The following is a 13,742-nucleotide window of genomic DNA, read 5'->3' as shown; positions in this document are numbered from 1 at the left end:
GAAAAGAGCAGGCAATATATGGCTGAAGTTTCTCTACTGTTTTTGTAGGACGGAAGGCCGTTGCCACATGCCCACATCACAATAGCAAGAAACAACGAAGAGCCGCCTCATCTGTTTCCTCATCAGAACCAGCTAGTTGTCGTCATGAACCCTAGGATGGCCGTCATCAGTTTATCACCGTTCCCAAGCTGCACACATTTCTGCCGAACCTGACTTAAACTTGACTTGTATTTGTTCTGCAGATAATGTTCTCTGCAGCGGTGATCGGCACGCTCATATTATCATATAACACCGTGTACCTGCATCTCAAGATCGACGGGCCTTTGTGGGAAGCTCTGGAGTCGTGCATTGCGGAATCGCCGCTCTGCATGGTACCGATGCTGACGGATGCGTTCGTCGGTATAAATGCTACTGGTGGCGATGTTCCTTGTTTAAGTAAGCTACTAGTATATGAAAATGTGTGAGAGAGATGTATGGACGTGTTGGAGTGCCCATCCGTTGGGAGTAAGCTACTACTGGATGGGTATCGCGTTGGTGCTGAATTATGTTCAACGTGTCTTGTTTTGCTCATCATATCCCTGTGAATTTGGAACGGGCGAATGGTCAGCATGTCGGCCTGGACAAGATAGGCGATGCGTCGATGGCTACAGCTGACGATTCGTGTTGTAGGAAGCTCTGTTAGATGCTGAAATAGGGCTCTCACGGATTGATGATCTGGTCTGATTCGTTGCTAGGATATGTTGCTGACAGAAAAATATTTTATGCAAGCTTTCCGTGGAGCATTCAATTTATATTTTCAGACCTATCCGGAGAACCCAGAATGCGAAGGCAAACTCAAGTAACGATCATAAAGTTTGGAAGGCTGCTACATGAATGAATATATCGAACAGAGCACCTTGTGGAGTCAGCGTAATCTGAACCACCTCGTGCAAATGAAGAGCCAGAAGCGTAACCAGCTGCTACATGAATAAATCGATCAGAGCACAAGAAGGCTTCTTCTCATCGAAGGGGTCCTGACCTGATGTTCTGAAGCAGGAGCACGCCTGACGCCTGTCTGCGTTATCTGCAATGAGGTCACAAAGGCCGGAGCACACGGTCCTCTGGTTCTCACTCCACACAGACAGCCAAAAGCACAATCCAAAATGCACGCAAATGGATGATTCATCAGGCAAAGAACCGGCAGAAGAAAAGAAAGGGCGTCGAAGTGGAACTGTGGAAGGTGCAAGGCTAGGAGCACAAGTTGCACAGCATTGCTTATTAAACAGTAGATTATGTACAGATCGCTTCCACAAAGATTGTTGCTGAAAGAAACATACATCCACACCACCTACACCCTCAGGTTTCTTGCTGCTAACGATAACAATTACCAAACTGCAATCAATGCATACAAATGCCCGAACCTCAATACCAGGGCATATTGGGCAGGGCAGCCTAACGACACTATATACATTCATTACATACATAGTCCTAGTTACTAGCTAAGCAGTGGAAGGAAAGGCAAGGCATTGTCCACCTTGCAGTTGACGGGTCCTTTCTTCAAACCCGACACCTGGCGAGTATGCCATGGCTGATGGCTCCTAACCAACAGCGGAAACAAATGGGAAATGGCACAAGTACCTCTTCCAGGAGGCCCATGCTGGCCTGGCAATCCAAAAGCCTCCAAAATTCAAGGCAAATGAATGCCAAACAGTGACTTCAGCCCACGGAGCAATGATGGCATTTTTACCCCATGAACAGTAGAAAGAACAGAATTAGAGGGGCGTTAGCGAGTTGCAGTCTTTGTTTATAGACGGACTCCAGGTTAGATGACCCATTCAGACGGTGAGTTTACATCGCTCAACTTGCTGGTGTCACTGTTACCCGGTAGCTTTGACTTGGATGTCAGCTTCTTTGCCTCCTCATACGTGCAAATGTAAATTCTTTTCACCATGCTGCAAAACTCACTGAAGGAAAATGCATTGCACAGGGATTAGGACTTCAATACTGAAAAAAATGCACTCATTCATACAGAGATAAATGCAAGGGTTCTTACTTCCAAGGATCGTCCCCCACAAGCATCATGTCATCCTCATCATCAGTGTAAATGACCCGCCATTTCTTGAGTGTGGAACCTAGCTCCCCCTGGATATCAAACATCTCCTCCAACTTATGGCAAAGATCACTGTAGCCACTAAGCTTTGTCAGGTCTACAGCCCTTCCAACAGCCATTCCTTGCATAATTACCTGTGTGCACAACATTAATCAGTTATCTGATTAACCAAAAGCAAGAAAACAACACCTGATAATGAAGTGATAGAAAATCACCTTGGTACAGCTCCTCACTTGCCGGCTTTGGGATTCAAGAGGTGATGGCTCACTGCTAGCTGCTTGGGCATCAGAATTGTTGACATCAGATAGCTGTGAGAGCTTATCCGAGTTCAACTCTACTGAGGCAGCAGTTTGGTCATAACCAAGACCTGGTGCAGTAACCACAGGTAATACTTCTTCCTCAGCTGAGCATATATCAATTCCAAACAATCTGCAACCACCAGAACTTGGTTCTTGCTTCTTTTCAACTATGACTGTGTTGGTGCTAGCAGCACAAGAGTCAGCTCTTGTATCCCTTGCAGACCAGTAGAACTGACTGCTTAGCATGGATGGCTCATTCTTTGAATTGAAACTGACGTTTGATGACGATGAGAAGGCTGATGGAGGAATTGAAGGAAATAGCTCCCGAGCACGTTGCGGTTCCGAAAATGAGAGAGTCCGAGCTGAATCCGTTGGGGGTTTCCAGAGTCCTAACATGAATAGCACAAGAGTTTAGATTCTACAGCAGGACAGCACATCATATTCATATCCGAGAATACATTAAGGTATCCATCAACTGAGCATTCAAAATTGTACTCAAGAAGCAGAGCCATATATTGTAACAAGTACTAGGGGACTCCTTACCAAAGCCTGAAGGCAGTTCTGCAACCATAGAAGGTGAAGCCAGGGGTCGTGCACGCTTATTCCTTAATGGAGGTTGAGGGGATTGCGGATTAGCTGCATCCAGTGGTTCCACTTCCCATGGTGAGATTCTATCTGGACGAAGAATAGATGAAGGCTCATCCCATTGGACCTGGCAGGTATTACAGTTTAGATTAGTATTTGGAAGACAAAACAAAACAAATGACAATGAACTACACTGAACAATTTACAGGTAGCAAACAACTTTCATTTAACCAAAAAAATCTTCATTACCTTTAGAGATCTCCAGTCAGAATCTGCCCACAGAGATTTTGACATTGCCGGCAAACTCCCGATGTCAACAATTGTTCCACTGAACCTGTAACCAGAGATAGAGATGTTAATTTTGCTCCCTGCATATATAAAATGGTTAAAATGAAAGCAGCGCCAACTTGTTGAAAGCAAGTCCAAACTTTACCTTCTTTCAGGAGCTTCATCACCTTCAAATCTCATCTTAAACCTCATTCCAACAGATATTTTCTGCTTCTTAGCTTCAAGGTACTTGTTGACGCTCACAATAAAATCAGAGCGGCTAGTTCTGGGAACAAAACAAAAGGAGCATAAGGTTTAGCTGGCAAGACTATGAAGGAAATAAACATGCATGTATTAGTGCTAATTAGGATAACCATAGTAGGCCACTTCAGTGTACTGAAAAGGGAATGGATCTCAATGCATGGTGTAGCTACAAACATTGAGCTTGTCTACAACTAAAGCAGAGTATAGAATCCGTGATTGACTCGAAGTTTGAAGCAAAGTAAAATTAGCAAATAGAATACATTTTGTCCATTATTTTTTCCTTTCAATACACAGTGTGATGCTAGAAAAACAATGCAATACAATCAAATGTATAAACAAAAATATTATCAAACCTTGGTTTGTAGAAAACGGAAAAGAGGGTTCCAGTGGAGATGGCATGGGAGGCTGTTGCCAAGACTCCAAGATGCATGCTGTGGCTTGATATGACAGATGACGGCATGTTATTTACTTGTCTCATGAGCCTCCTTACGCCAACCCTTAGCTCACCATCTTCACCTCTGCCATTCAGAAGAACAATAACTAGTAAACATAGTCCATAATGACTACAGAAATTAAGTTCATCCACAATTCAACAAAAAGCCGGGGGACAGATGCAAATGCACCAAACATCTGCATTTATCATGCTTAGGGTATTGTACCTCATGAAAATAAATGCATCACCAGCGACCAATCTTTTTGAGCTAACAAAGACACTCCAGCCAGTAGTAAGGAGATGCCTCTTGGGTTGTCCTGAAAGAAACATGGAAAGGCAGGCATGAGACTAAGAAATGGAAATGGAGCTACTGCATCAATACTCGCTGTGTGTTTATGCAAATGCCTGAAGTAGATTACATCAAATTAAGAGCCACAAAGATACATTAAGAAAGGCTATTCTCTCAAGGAATTGAAGGGATTTTCAAGCCAAGTAGTAAAGAGTAAAACTCACCTCGAAAAATGTGCCGGAAATGCCATTCGGTGCCATGAAGATCTTTGGCAACCAGTTCTTGGCAAGGTGGATTCTGAGACATGTCCTGCAGAAGGTTGCACACAATAATATATCTGGTAATTATTAAGAAATCTCTTTGAGGCATATAATGCTTCTGATGCTAACCAGCTGGGGAAGACATTCTTCAGCATGCCTCCTAAGAACAGAAAAACCGCCATGGGTGCTCGTATCTGAAGCTGTCAGTGTCTTGCAGAAGGAATGTGCAGTGCATTTCTCAGGTTCTTGTAGTCCAGGGTCCGGGCTGGTGAGTTCGCTTTGCTGATCGAGCATATTCAGGAAATAAATTAATGTTTGTGCATCTAAAATGGCAATGAAAGCCATAGCACTTGAATATCATCACAAGAGCAAAAATATGCAGACTTACATCAGCTTCTGGTTGCAGCATAATTTGAGCATAAACTTCATCTGAATCAGCTTCAGCCTGCAGAAGTACCAAATATTAAGCATAATTACAAGATTTCTCGCTTCAGTACCTAGACAAACCAATTCCATGACACACACATATGCAAGGAGGTTGCACCAGACAGATTTTAAAAAATACACTAACCCGTAGTTCCACATTGACAACACTGCATAGGATCTTGGATGGTAGGTTGAACATGGGTAGGTACTGGTCAAGCTGCTGATGTGTAGACGCCTCGAGCTATAAAAGAAATCATGAATCATGAACAATTTGAGGAAAAGAAACCCCAATCAGTTAATGCATGTGCATCCGGAGGTGCCACAAAACATAAGATTGATAAAGGCAGGTTGAGAGGAAGGGTATCTAAACCAATGAGTACCTGCTCCATATGGCCCTGGGGGAAGTAATAGACGCGCTCGCCTTGTCTAGGCACTGTGACCAACGGACCGGCACACGCATGCCATAGCTCCCGGTACAGAGCATCGCTTGACATTCCTGAATAGAAGCAATTGATTTGCATCAAAGGGTCATCAGAAGAACTGAAGAAACAAAGAACATACAGAACTCGTTCGCTTCTTCACTTTATAGTTCCAACTTGTAATTGCTAATCATGAGCTATCTGAAGTATAACGAAGAATAAACTGAACAGGAGCGTATCTGCATATGGATCCACCACATCGAAACATCGCCTTTGAGAAGCAGCACTGATGCTAAAGTAGCCACATATAGCAGACACCAAAAAATCAAAGTAACAGGATCTAGATTCGTTATAGGTCACTGATCCAAACTTTTCCCCATTTGAGAAATCGTGATTGGCATGCCTCTTCACAAGGAGAAACGAGGACAAAATATGAAACTAAAAATAAGCAAAATTGTACAGGGCAACAAATTATGTTGGCAGAGAACAATTTTAACGAACCATCAAGAGGTGGCAACCCACAATTATTCCAAGGAAAATCGCTGGTTCCCCCAGTATTTTCGTTTACTAATACCTACTGAAATTATGAGGATTCCACAGCGTTTTCCACACAGTTCCCCCAGTATTTTCGTTTACTAATACCTACTGAAATTATGAGGATTCCACAGCGTTTTCCACACAAATTAGTCAACTATTGAAGTCCACCGAACGAACTCTATCCAGGCCTCCCAGTGCCTCAGTTCGCAAACAACCCAATTTAGCGAAACCGCAGCGAATTCAGAAGAACAAATAGCCCCGGAGGACAGGACAGTAGTAGGAACGGGAGTTCATTCATGCAGAGGCAGGAATCCAAACCTGAGGAAGCAGCCGCTCCAGGGTTCGCCACGTCCATCGCCGCGGCCATATCTTCCAAGCCGAACGCCGCTAAAAAATGGCTAGAACCCAACAAAACAGCAGCAAGCAGGACACTCCTCGCGATCTACTGGCTCGGCTCCATGGATCTGCTCCAACAACGCCCGCGGGCCGGCACACCCAGACCCTCCGCACAGCTCACTGGGCTCCGGGCGGCGGACGTCTCGCCGGGGAAGCTAGCTGACGACGCGGGCGCGGGATCCGGGTCGCCGGGGAATGGAAGGGAAGCCGCGCGTCGCGTGTGTGTGGCGTGGAGGGGGCGGCCTGAGCAGAGAGCGGGGGAGGTGTGAGCCTGGGTGGGTGGCCTCGGGCTTGACTACTACTACTCCTCCTCTACTAGCCTGGCCTCGACAGCGAGCGGCGGTCGCGGTCGCGGCGGCAAGGGGGAGGCAGGCGGGCAGGCGGCAGCGGGGAGTGGAGGATGGTGAGAGCGCCGAGAGAGATGGGCGGGCGGTGGGTGGCGTCGTCTGGAGCCGGTTGGTGCCCGTGGCCCGGTTAATTTGTCACGGGCGGGCCGGCGGGGGCGGCTGGCTCTGGCTGGCGCTGGCCGCTGGATCGCGCGGGTGGTGGCTGGCACGGCCGGCTCCGGGTTGCCGTACCCCGTGGCGCGCCCCACCCCCCGACCCCGATGCGAGCATCGCCGTACCGTACGCAGCCGCTGCTGCCCCCCACGGCCACGGGGCCACGGCGCGAGCGAGCGCGAATCTTTCATGCGGATGCCGTGGCCCGTCTCGTTCTGCCACCTCCCTGCGTCCGACGCTGCCGAGGCGGGGCCACTCGCCGACCCGGCATGTCCTTTACGTGTCCACCCCCCGGCCCCCGCTGCGCGGCCCGGCCGGCCGCGCGGCCGTGAGGCTTCCGGCGGCAGGGCACGAGCACGACAGCGAGCCTGGCAGCCTGCGCACCCCAACATGTGCGATGGCCGACGGGCACGCCTCGCGCGGCGTGATCGGAGCCAGAGGAGGGGCTACTGCCTAGTACTGTCTGCTGCTACGACTCGGTACAAGCAGTCGAGCCGCGTGCTCCTATACTGTAAAACGTCGCTGGTCAGTCACAGCTACAGCGCGGCGACCGACGCGCCTGCACCATCCAAGAGGGGCACAGCCACAGCCACGGCCCCGGCAGTCGCCAGCACGACGCCGTCGACGGATCGACGCCGTCTGGCGCATGGGCCCCTTAGGATGAGACCTAGGCTGTCTAGCTGACTAGGGCGCATTGGCGTGTCCCTCGCTAACCCGGCATGCAACCGCGTCCTCTAGATCTTGACCAACCGCGTCCCTCGCTAACCCGGCATGTCGCGCGGCAGGTAAGGGTAAGGCAAAGCGGAACGGAAGGGGGTGCTCGGCCGCCTCTTTCAGTCTTTCCTCTCTCCCACCGTCTCCCGCCCGCCTCCCGCTCGCCCAACAGGCCACCCCGAGGAGGCGAGGACCAAACCAAACCAAACCCCCGTGTCGTGGGAACGGGCGCGCGCGTGCCATGGGTGCCCCCATGTGGTTGCGTTGCATGTGGTGTGTGAACGGTGAGCGATTTGCAGAGTCCAACAAGGCAGCTGTGGTGGTGGTGCCCTTGTGTACTTCTTCAAAGTCAATTTCAGTGGTAAATAAAAAACCGGGCACTTGGTCGACACGATTAAAAGAAATACTACTAGTTTTATTCGAAAGATAAAAAAGAAATACTACCGGTATTGGCGACCTGAGGAACATGCTCCTCGCAACCGGATTTGCTGCATGGTCTCTACACAGTTCGTACACCGAGCATTACAAAGTTTAGGGGCTGTTTGGGAGGCATAGGCTAAACTTTAGCCCATGTCACATCGGATTTTTGATACTAATTAGAAGTATTAAACATAAACTAATTACAAAACTAATTACACAACCCCTAGGCTAAATCACGAGACGAATCTATTAAGCCTAATTAGTTCATGATTTGACAATGTAGTGCTACATTAACTATTCGCTAATGATGAATTAATTAGTCTTAATAGATTCGGCTCGCGATTTAGTCTAGGGGTTCTGCTATTAGTTTTATAATTAGCTCATGTTTAGTCCCTTAATTATCATCCGAATATCCGATGTGAACTTTAACTCCTGCTATCCAAACACCCCCTTAGTCGGCACGAGATGAATCCAGGGGAACGGTCTCTGACAGCAATAAATCCGGACGAGAAAAGGATACGAGGAGCAAGTGGCGGAAAAATTCAGCGACAAAGCGACGCGGACGGAGAAACAAAGGAAAAAAGGAGCGGGGGTGACGGCCTGACGGGAACGGGAACAGTGGGGGCGGAGGGCGCGTCCCTGTCCCAGACCCCCGGCCTCTCGGGGCTTCGCGTACGTTTCCGCCCCGAACCCCGTCGATCCGTCGATGATTTCCCCGGCAGAAAACGAGTGCGAGCGCGACGTTTTTGGTTGGGTTTTCGGTAGCGGCCGGTTGGTTGGTTTGGTTGCTGCCTCCCGGCCGGGGCATCATTCTCTGATTGCTTCCGGTTTATTCCTTCTCTCCTCTTTTAGCAACGCGAGCTCGCTTATCATGCGAGTTTATGTGGCCATTTTGGTCTCGCCATTTCTGTGCCCATGATGTGACGTGCGTGCCCGATTATTGGTGCACGTTGATCGCGTGAAAACGGATCAGGATCGGACGGCCGTGCAGATGCAGGCTCGCGCGAGGCGTTGTTCCCCGTGTAGTACAGCTGCAACAGAAATACAGAATTACCACTAGATTATACTATACCGTCCAGTAAACTAGTATTACAATTTACACCTTGCGTTGCGTGTGGACAAGAGTAACGGTCAACTTAGTACTACTACAACCAGAAGGTAATCCCAAGAGTGGAACGTGGATCCTGGTCACAAGTCAAGCGCGGGGAGCTTAGTAGTAGTTAGAATAACCCCGCGCCAATCAGGAGCTAGCTTTACTCCCAACTGCCGTCCCGCGATTAAACAAAGCCAATACTTTAGTCTCCATTATTACGGCTAAACAATAGCATTAAACAATGGCGGGGGCCGACGGGTTCTCCGCCACCCGATTGGTCGCCGGCGGGGAGGCTGGGGAGGGAGCAGGCCGCAGGAAAAGGGGTCAGGGCAGGGCCAGGAACGCAGGACGGGGACGGCACCAACCCAAACCCCAGCACTGGCAAGGCTGTGCCTCAATTAGCGTCACATGCAGCGGGACACTAAAGAATTGCCGCTGGCTAATCCATCCGTTCGTCCAAACCTTGGAACGGAGGCTATTATTGTTTGTGCTGATGCTCCTGCCGGCGTGGCCTCCTGACGATCGCCAAGGGCCAAGATCCTCGTCACTGATTCCCCTCTTGATTCCGCTCGAGTAGTATAAGCGCAACTTGTTATATTATTATAAGGTATTAAGGTGGTGGTGGTATCTGTCGAATGAAATACTGTGGATCAGGGCCAAAAGCAGCACTGCAGCACCCCCACCCCCTTTGCAGGCAGCTTTGTGGAATAATCGTCGCATTACGGGTACTTTGGTTGTGCTTTTCAACGATGCAAACTTCAATCTTTAAGCTCCAATTTAAATATTTAAACCAACTTTTATTTGTCAAAGAACTACTAAAACTTGTTAACCATATGTTATACATTCAATTTTGCATGTTATAGTCCAACACTCTTTTGTAGAAATTTTCTAAACTTTGAGCCAAAGTTGGCTACTTAACACTATTTTCAGAGTTGAAATGGCAAACCTGGTACGACGTACAAGTGACACGAGACAAACACAAGGAAATAAGAGTGACGATGTGGAGAATGAGGATGCGAGAGGAGGATAGTTATGTTGAGGGATGATGAAAGTGACACGAGACAAACACAAGGAGATGAGAGTGACGATGTGGAGAATGAGGATGCGAGAGGAGGACAGTTATGAGGGATGACATCATTGTATAAGCCTTTTGATAGATATTGTTCTATTTATGTGGATCAGTCACTTTGATGGATGAAAAATATAGGAAATTTATTTTTTCCCTTTCTAAAATAGTTATTTACATGCGAATTAGTGAACACATTATTTTATTACGAGCAATTTGCATATAAACAGACCCTCGGACTTTTAGGAGCATTACAAGTATTTCTTATACAGCCTACAGTTTCACAACTGTTCTAACCAAACGGTCTTCTGCTTTTCTCACAGCTGCTTTCTCACAGTTGCTTTTCTACAGCTCACAACAGCTTTTTCAAAAACCACAGTCCAACCAAACACACTGTATGTACCCTGCCTAACTGCCAAGAAACACTCGAACACAAGTCAAAAAACCAGAGTTTGTTTGTCCTAAAGAAACACTATTTGCATTTTGTTCCAGTAAGTATATAACCTTGCAAAGAACATTTCATAAACAATCAGGATTTGTTATACGTGAGACAGACATCTTCGGATACACACCTGAGCTGCTCTGCCTGCCAAAAGCTCACTCTGCGTCTGCTAGTGCATCTGTCAGGCCAGTAAGGTAATAGTACTCGTCCTAATGATTCCTTATTCGCGGATCATCCTTAGCTGTTGGAGCAATTGAACAGTCAGATGCTTGGTAGCAATATTTTCTCAAGAACTGGAAGAGAAAAGCAAAGGCCAAGATCCTCACTGTTCTCTCTTGATCCCCAATTTTATTCTTATCGGTGCTGACGGGTTTCGGATACCATGACGATCCAGCATCCGCTCCGATTTCACATGATCCAACCCGATTGTAAGTAGCATGAAGCTTGCTATCCATCCTAGAACTTTGCAAGAAACAGATCTATCCTAAGGTTGTTCAACAACAATTTGTTCGTCCAAGGACGAGGCCATTGCCTGGAATTTCTTGGTCACAAGAAATTATAGTGCTGCTCAAGAAAAACTAGACAGGCTCATCAGGAGGAACTAGTATTATCAGACACATATCAAGGAACGCAATTATCTGGTGCTGTGGACACCTACCTCCCTTGCACATTTTCTATAAGAGACCCGGATTTGTTTCAATTCCTGGTCGTGAAATGCACCTGAGCTTATAAAAACTGAGATACTATCAGGTAGCACATTGATTTTAGTTTTCAGGCTACAGAGCTAGTTAGGCACTCTTTAGCTTTCCCTTTACCATTTCCTGATTCTCCATTAGTTGCTTGACCAAGGCACTGGATATATATGTTGCCAGAGATCGATGCTCACCGGCCGGCACAATATCTTGTAAAGCAGGACAAAAGCAAGAGCAAATCGTAGATAGGTAACCATAAGACGATGCTTAACGCCCGAGCATTGTTATTGTGCACGCACTGTCAGTGCCGTCCACACGATCGATGAGGGTGCAGATTGCTCGATGCCTGGGAGAGGCATCGGCGATCGACAAAGAGAACAACTGGCCACTCAGCTAGGCACGTAAACAAGTGCGGAGGATAAGATGCTGCGCGATTAAGCAGAACCCTCGGCCGGCCATAATTAAACTTGCTTTGCTCGTAAGCTAATAGCACGGGAAAAGGCAGAGGAGGTGGTGTACAGTGTACTGCGTGCGTTGAGGAGGCTGCATTGCCGCCAAGACGCGTGGCTCGATCGGGGATCTCTCGTTTCCAATGTGCATGGAGGATATATGCCGCGCGGTTTAATCTGTTGCTGAAGCCAGGACTCCTCCAAAACACATCCACTGATCCATCATGCAGAAAAGATAGAGCTGTTGCTAAACGCACGTCCTTAGATTAAAACAAAGGAGCTATAAAAAAAATCGCACCAAAAAAAATCACCCCTCGTGAAAAACGAGAGGCAGAATGATGACTGGGACCGAGCGCTGCAGAGACACCGGGCCTGGATCGCCTTGAGCTGCATCTTCGTTGCTTGCTCGTTCGGCTGCCTCGTCAGCCCACAGTGCCATCCTCGTCATCAGCATGAGCATCCTCTCCGCAGAGAGCCGTGCATCTCCATTCTCCACTGCCATCATCATTGCCTCCCGATCTGTGATGGCTCGGTTGGATTTTGTGCTTGCTTCGTGCCGCAAGGCAAACTAAACTATTGGAGCGGCATCCGTTAAGACGACGTGGAATTCGTCTACCGGCTTTCAGATGAAAAACATGGTGGCTAGGCAGAGCAGCTAGATAGCCTGGTAGCCTCGCAGGCGTTTAACAACAACAGCTACGGGGATCAGATGCCATGCTTTTCGCCCGCGCCACGCACAATGGCAGAAGAAACTTACTACAACGTGTGAAATCCAAGGAGGTCTTGCTTTCCCAATTTTCCATAGTGTTGCAGTCACGGGCTCCGTTTCAACATACTTGCTTGGACTTTTGAGCCCAAGAGCTAGCCGACGAGACGACGGCCCAGCTGGACCTGCTCTCGGCCTTAATTTCAATGGAACTCGAAATGGGCCTCGCTGTAGTTGCTGATGACGCGATAAGCAGTGGAAGATGAAAAGGAGAACACGGCCTCGACGGCTCGACGTCATCGAGAGTCCTTTGCGGGCCCCAGATGCTCCAGCACGCAAAATATCTCTCGGCCGAGCTCAGATTCGCACATGTGGGTCCCTCCTGCTAAAGGAAACTGCTGCTGGAGACACCCGGAGAGCTACGATTATTTTTCCAATAGATCTAAGGTCTACACGAATTTTCTGTTCACGAAAGACCTACACGAACTGTTAAAGTACAATGTGCATCCTTCTTCTAGTAGAAATTGATCAGTCTCTACATTCTGCGTCGACAAATTTCTAAAATTCTAATCCTCGCTACTAACCATGATTCAATTTCAAATACCTACACAAATTCTTTAACCGGGCAGATATTCCATAGGTTCATCTGATTTGGGAGAAGCATTACTGGTAGACTGCCAGGACGGGTAAGAAAAGGATCCTTTTGGTGGAGAGATATTGTCAAGCTTATGGACAAATTTAAGGGCTTAGCGTTAGTAACAGTTCATAATGGAGGAACATGCTTACTTTGGCATAATTTGTGGAACAATAAGGTTCCTGCTCAAGTCTATCCACAACTTTACTCCTTCACTAAAAAGGAAGACATATCTATCAGACAGGCTTATGTGCTATCAGATTTACAACAACTCTTCAATTTGCCTCTAACAGCCCTAGCCATGGATCAATTACTACAACTAGTTGCCGATTTGGATTTTATCTCAATAAATGATGAGCAAGACTGTTGGACATATATTTGGGGCAATCAACATTTCTCCTCATCAAAAGCTTATAGAGCACTTTCAGGACATCACCATGTTCATCCAGTTTTCCGGTGGCTTTGAAAATCTAAATGCCAAAGCAAACACAAATTCTTTTTTTGTTACTTCTCAATGACAGACTGAGTACAAGAAATGTTCTCCGAAGGAAACATATGGATTTGCCCTCTTACTCTTGTGTCCTATGCACGCATAACAGAGAGGAAACCTTGTTCCATCTTCTTCTTGAGTGTCCTTTTGCTCAGGAATGTTGGATCAATATAAGCCTGTTTGCAAACTTGTCACCCTACAATATCCTCAATAGCTTCAGAATTCAGCTTCAAGTCAAGTTCTTTATGGAAATCATTATTCTCATGAGTTGG

At 47.4% G+C, this 13,742-nt stretch overlaps 1 protein-coding gene across 1 annotated transcript; it reads right to left on the bottom strand.

Annotated features, from left to right (window-relative positions):
• Nucleotides 1–1,228: 1,228 nt before the first annotated feature.
• On the bottom strand, nt 1,229–6,688 carry LOC117864077 (auxin response factor 9). Its single transcript, XM_034748067.2, has 14 exons — nt 6,187–6,688; nt 5,293–5,408; nt 5,058–5,153; nt 4,875–4,931; nt 4,616–4,768; nt 4,451–4,535; nt 4,164–4,254; nt 3,858–4,022; nt 3,407–3,526; nt 3,223–3,307; nt 2,932–3,100; nt 2,305–2,777; nt 2,033–2,223; nt 1,229–1,943 (listed from the first exon to the last, which is right to left on the bottom strand). Exons 1-14 carry the CDS (start codon nt 6,233–6,235, stop codon nt 1,802–1,804), a joined length of 1,992 nt encoding a protein of 663 aa, XP_034603958.1. The 5' UTR covers nt 6,236–6,688; the 3' UTR covers nt 1,229–1,801.
• Nucleotides 6,689–13,742: the final 7,054 nt, after the last annotated feature.

Source organism: Setaria viridis, chromosome 7 (genome assembly GCF_005286985.2).
Source record: "Setaria viridis chromosome 7, Setaria_viridis_v4.0, whole genome shotgun sequence".
NCBI lineage: Eukaryota > Viridiplantae > Streptophyta > Magnoliopsida > Poales > Poaceae > Setaria > Setaria viridis.
This window is presented reverse-complemented; position numbering and strand designations above follow the sequence as displayed.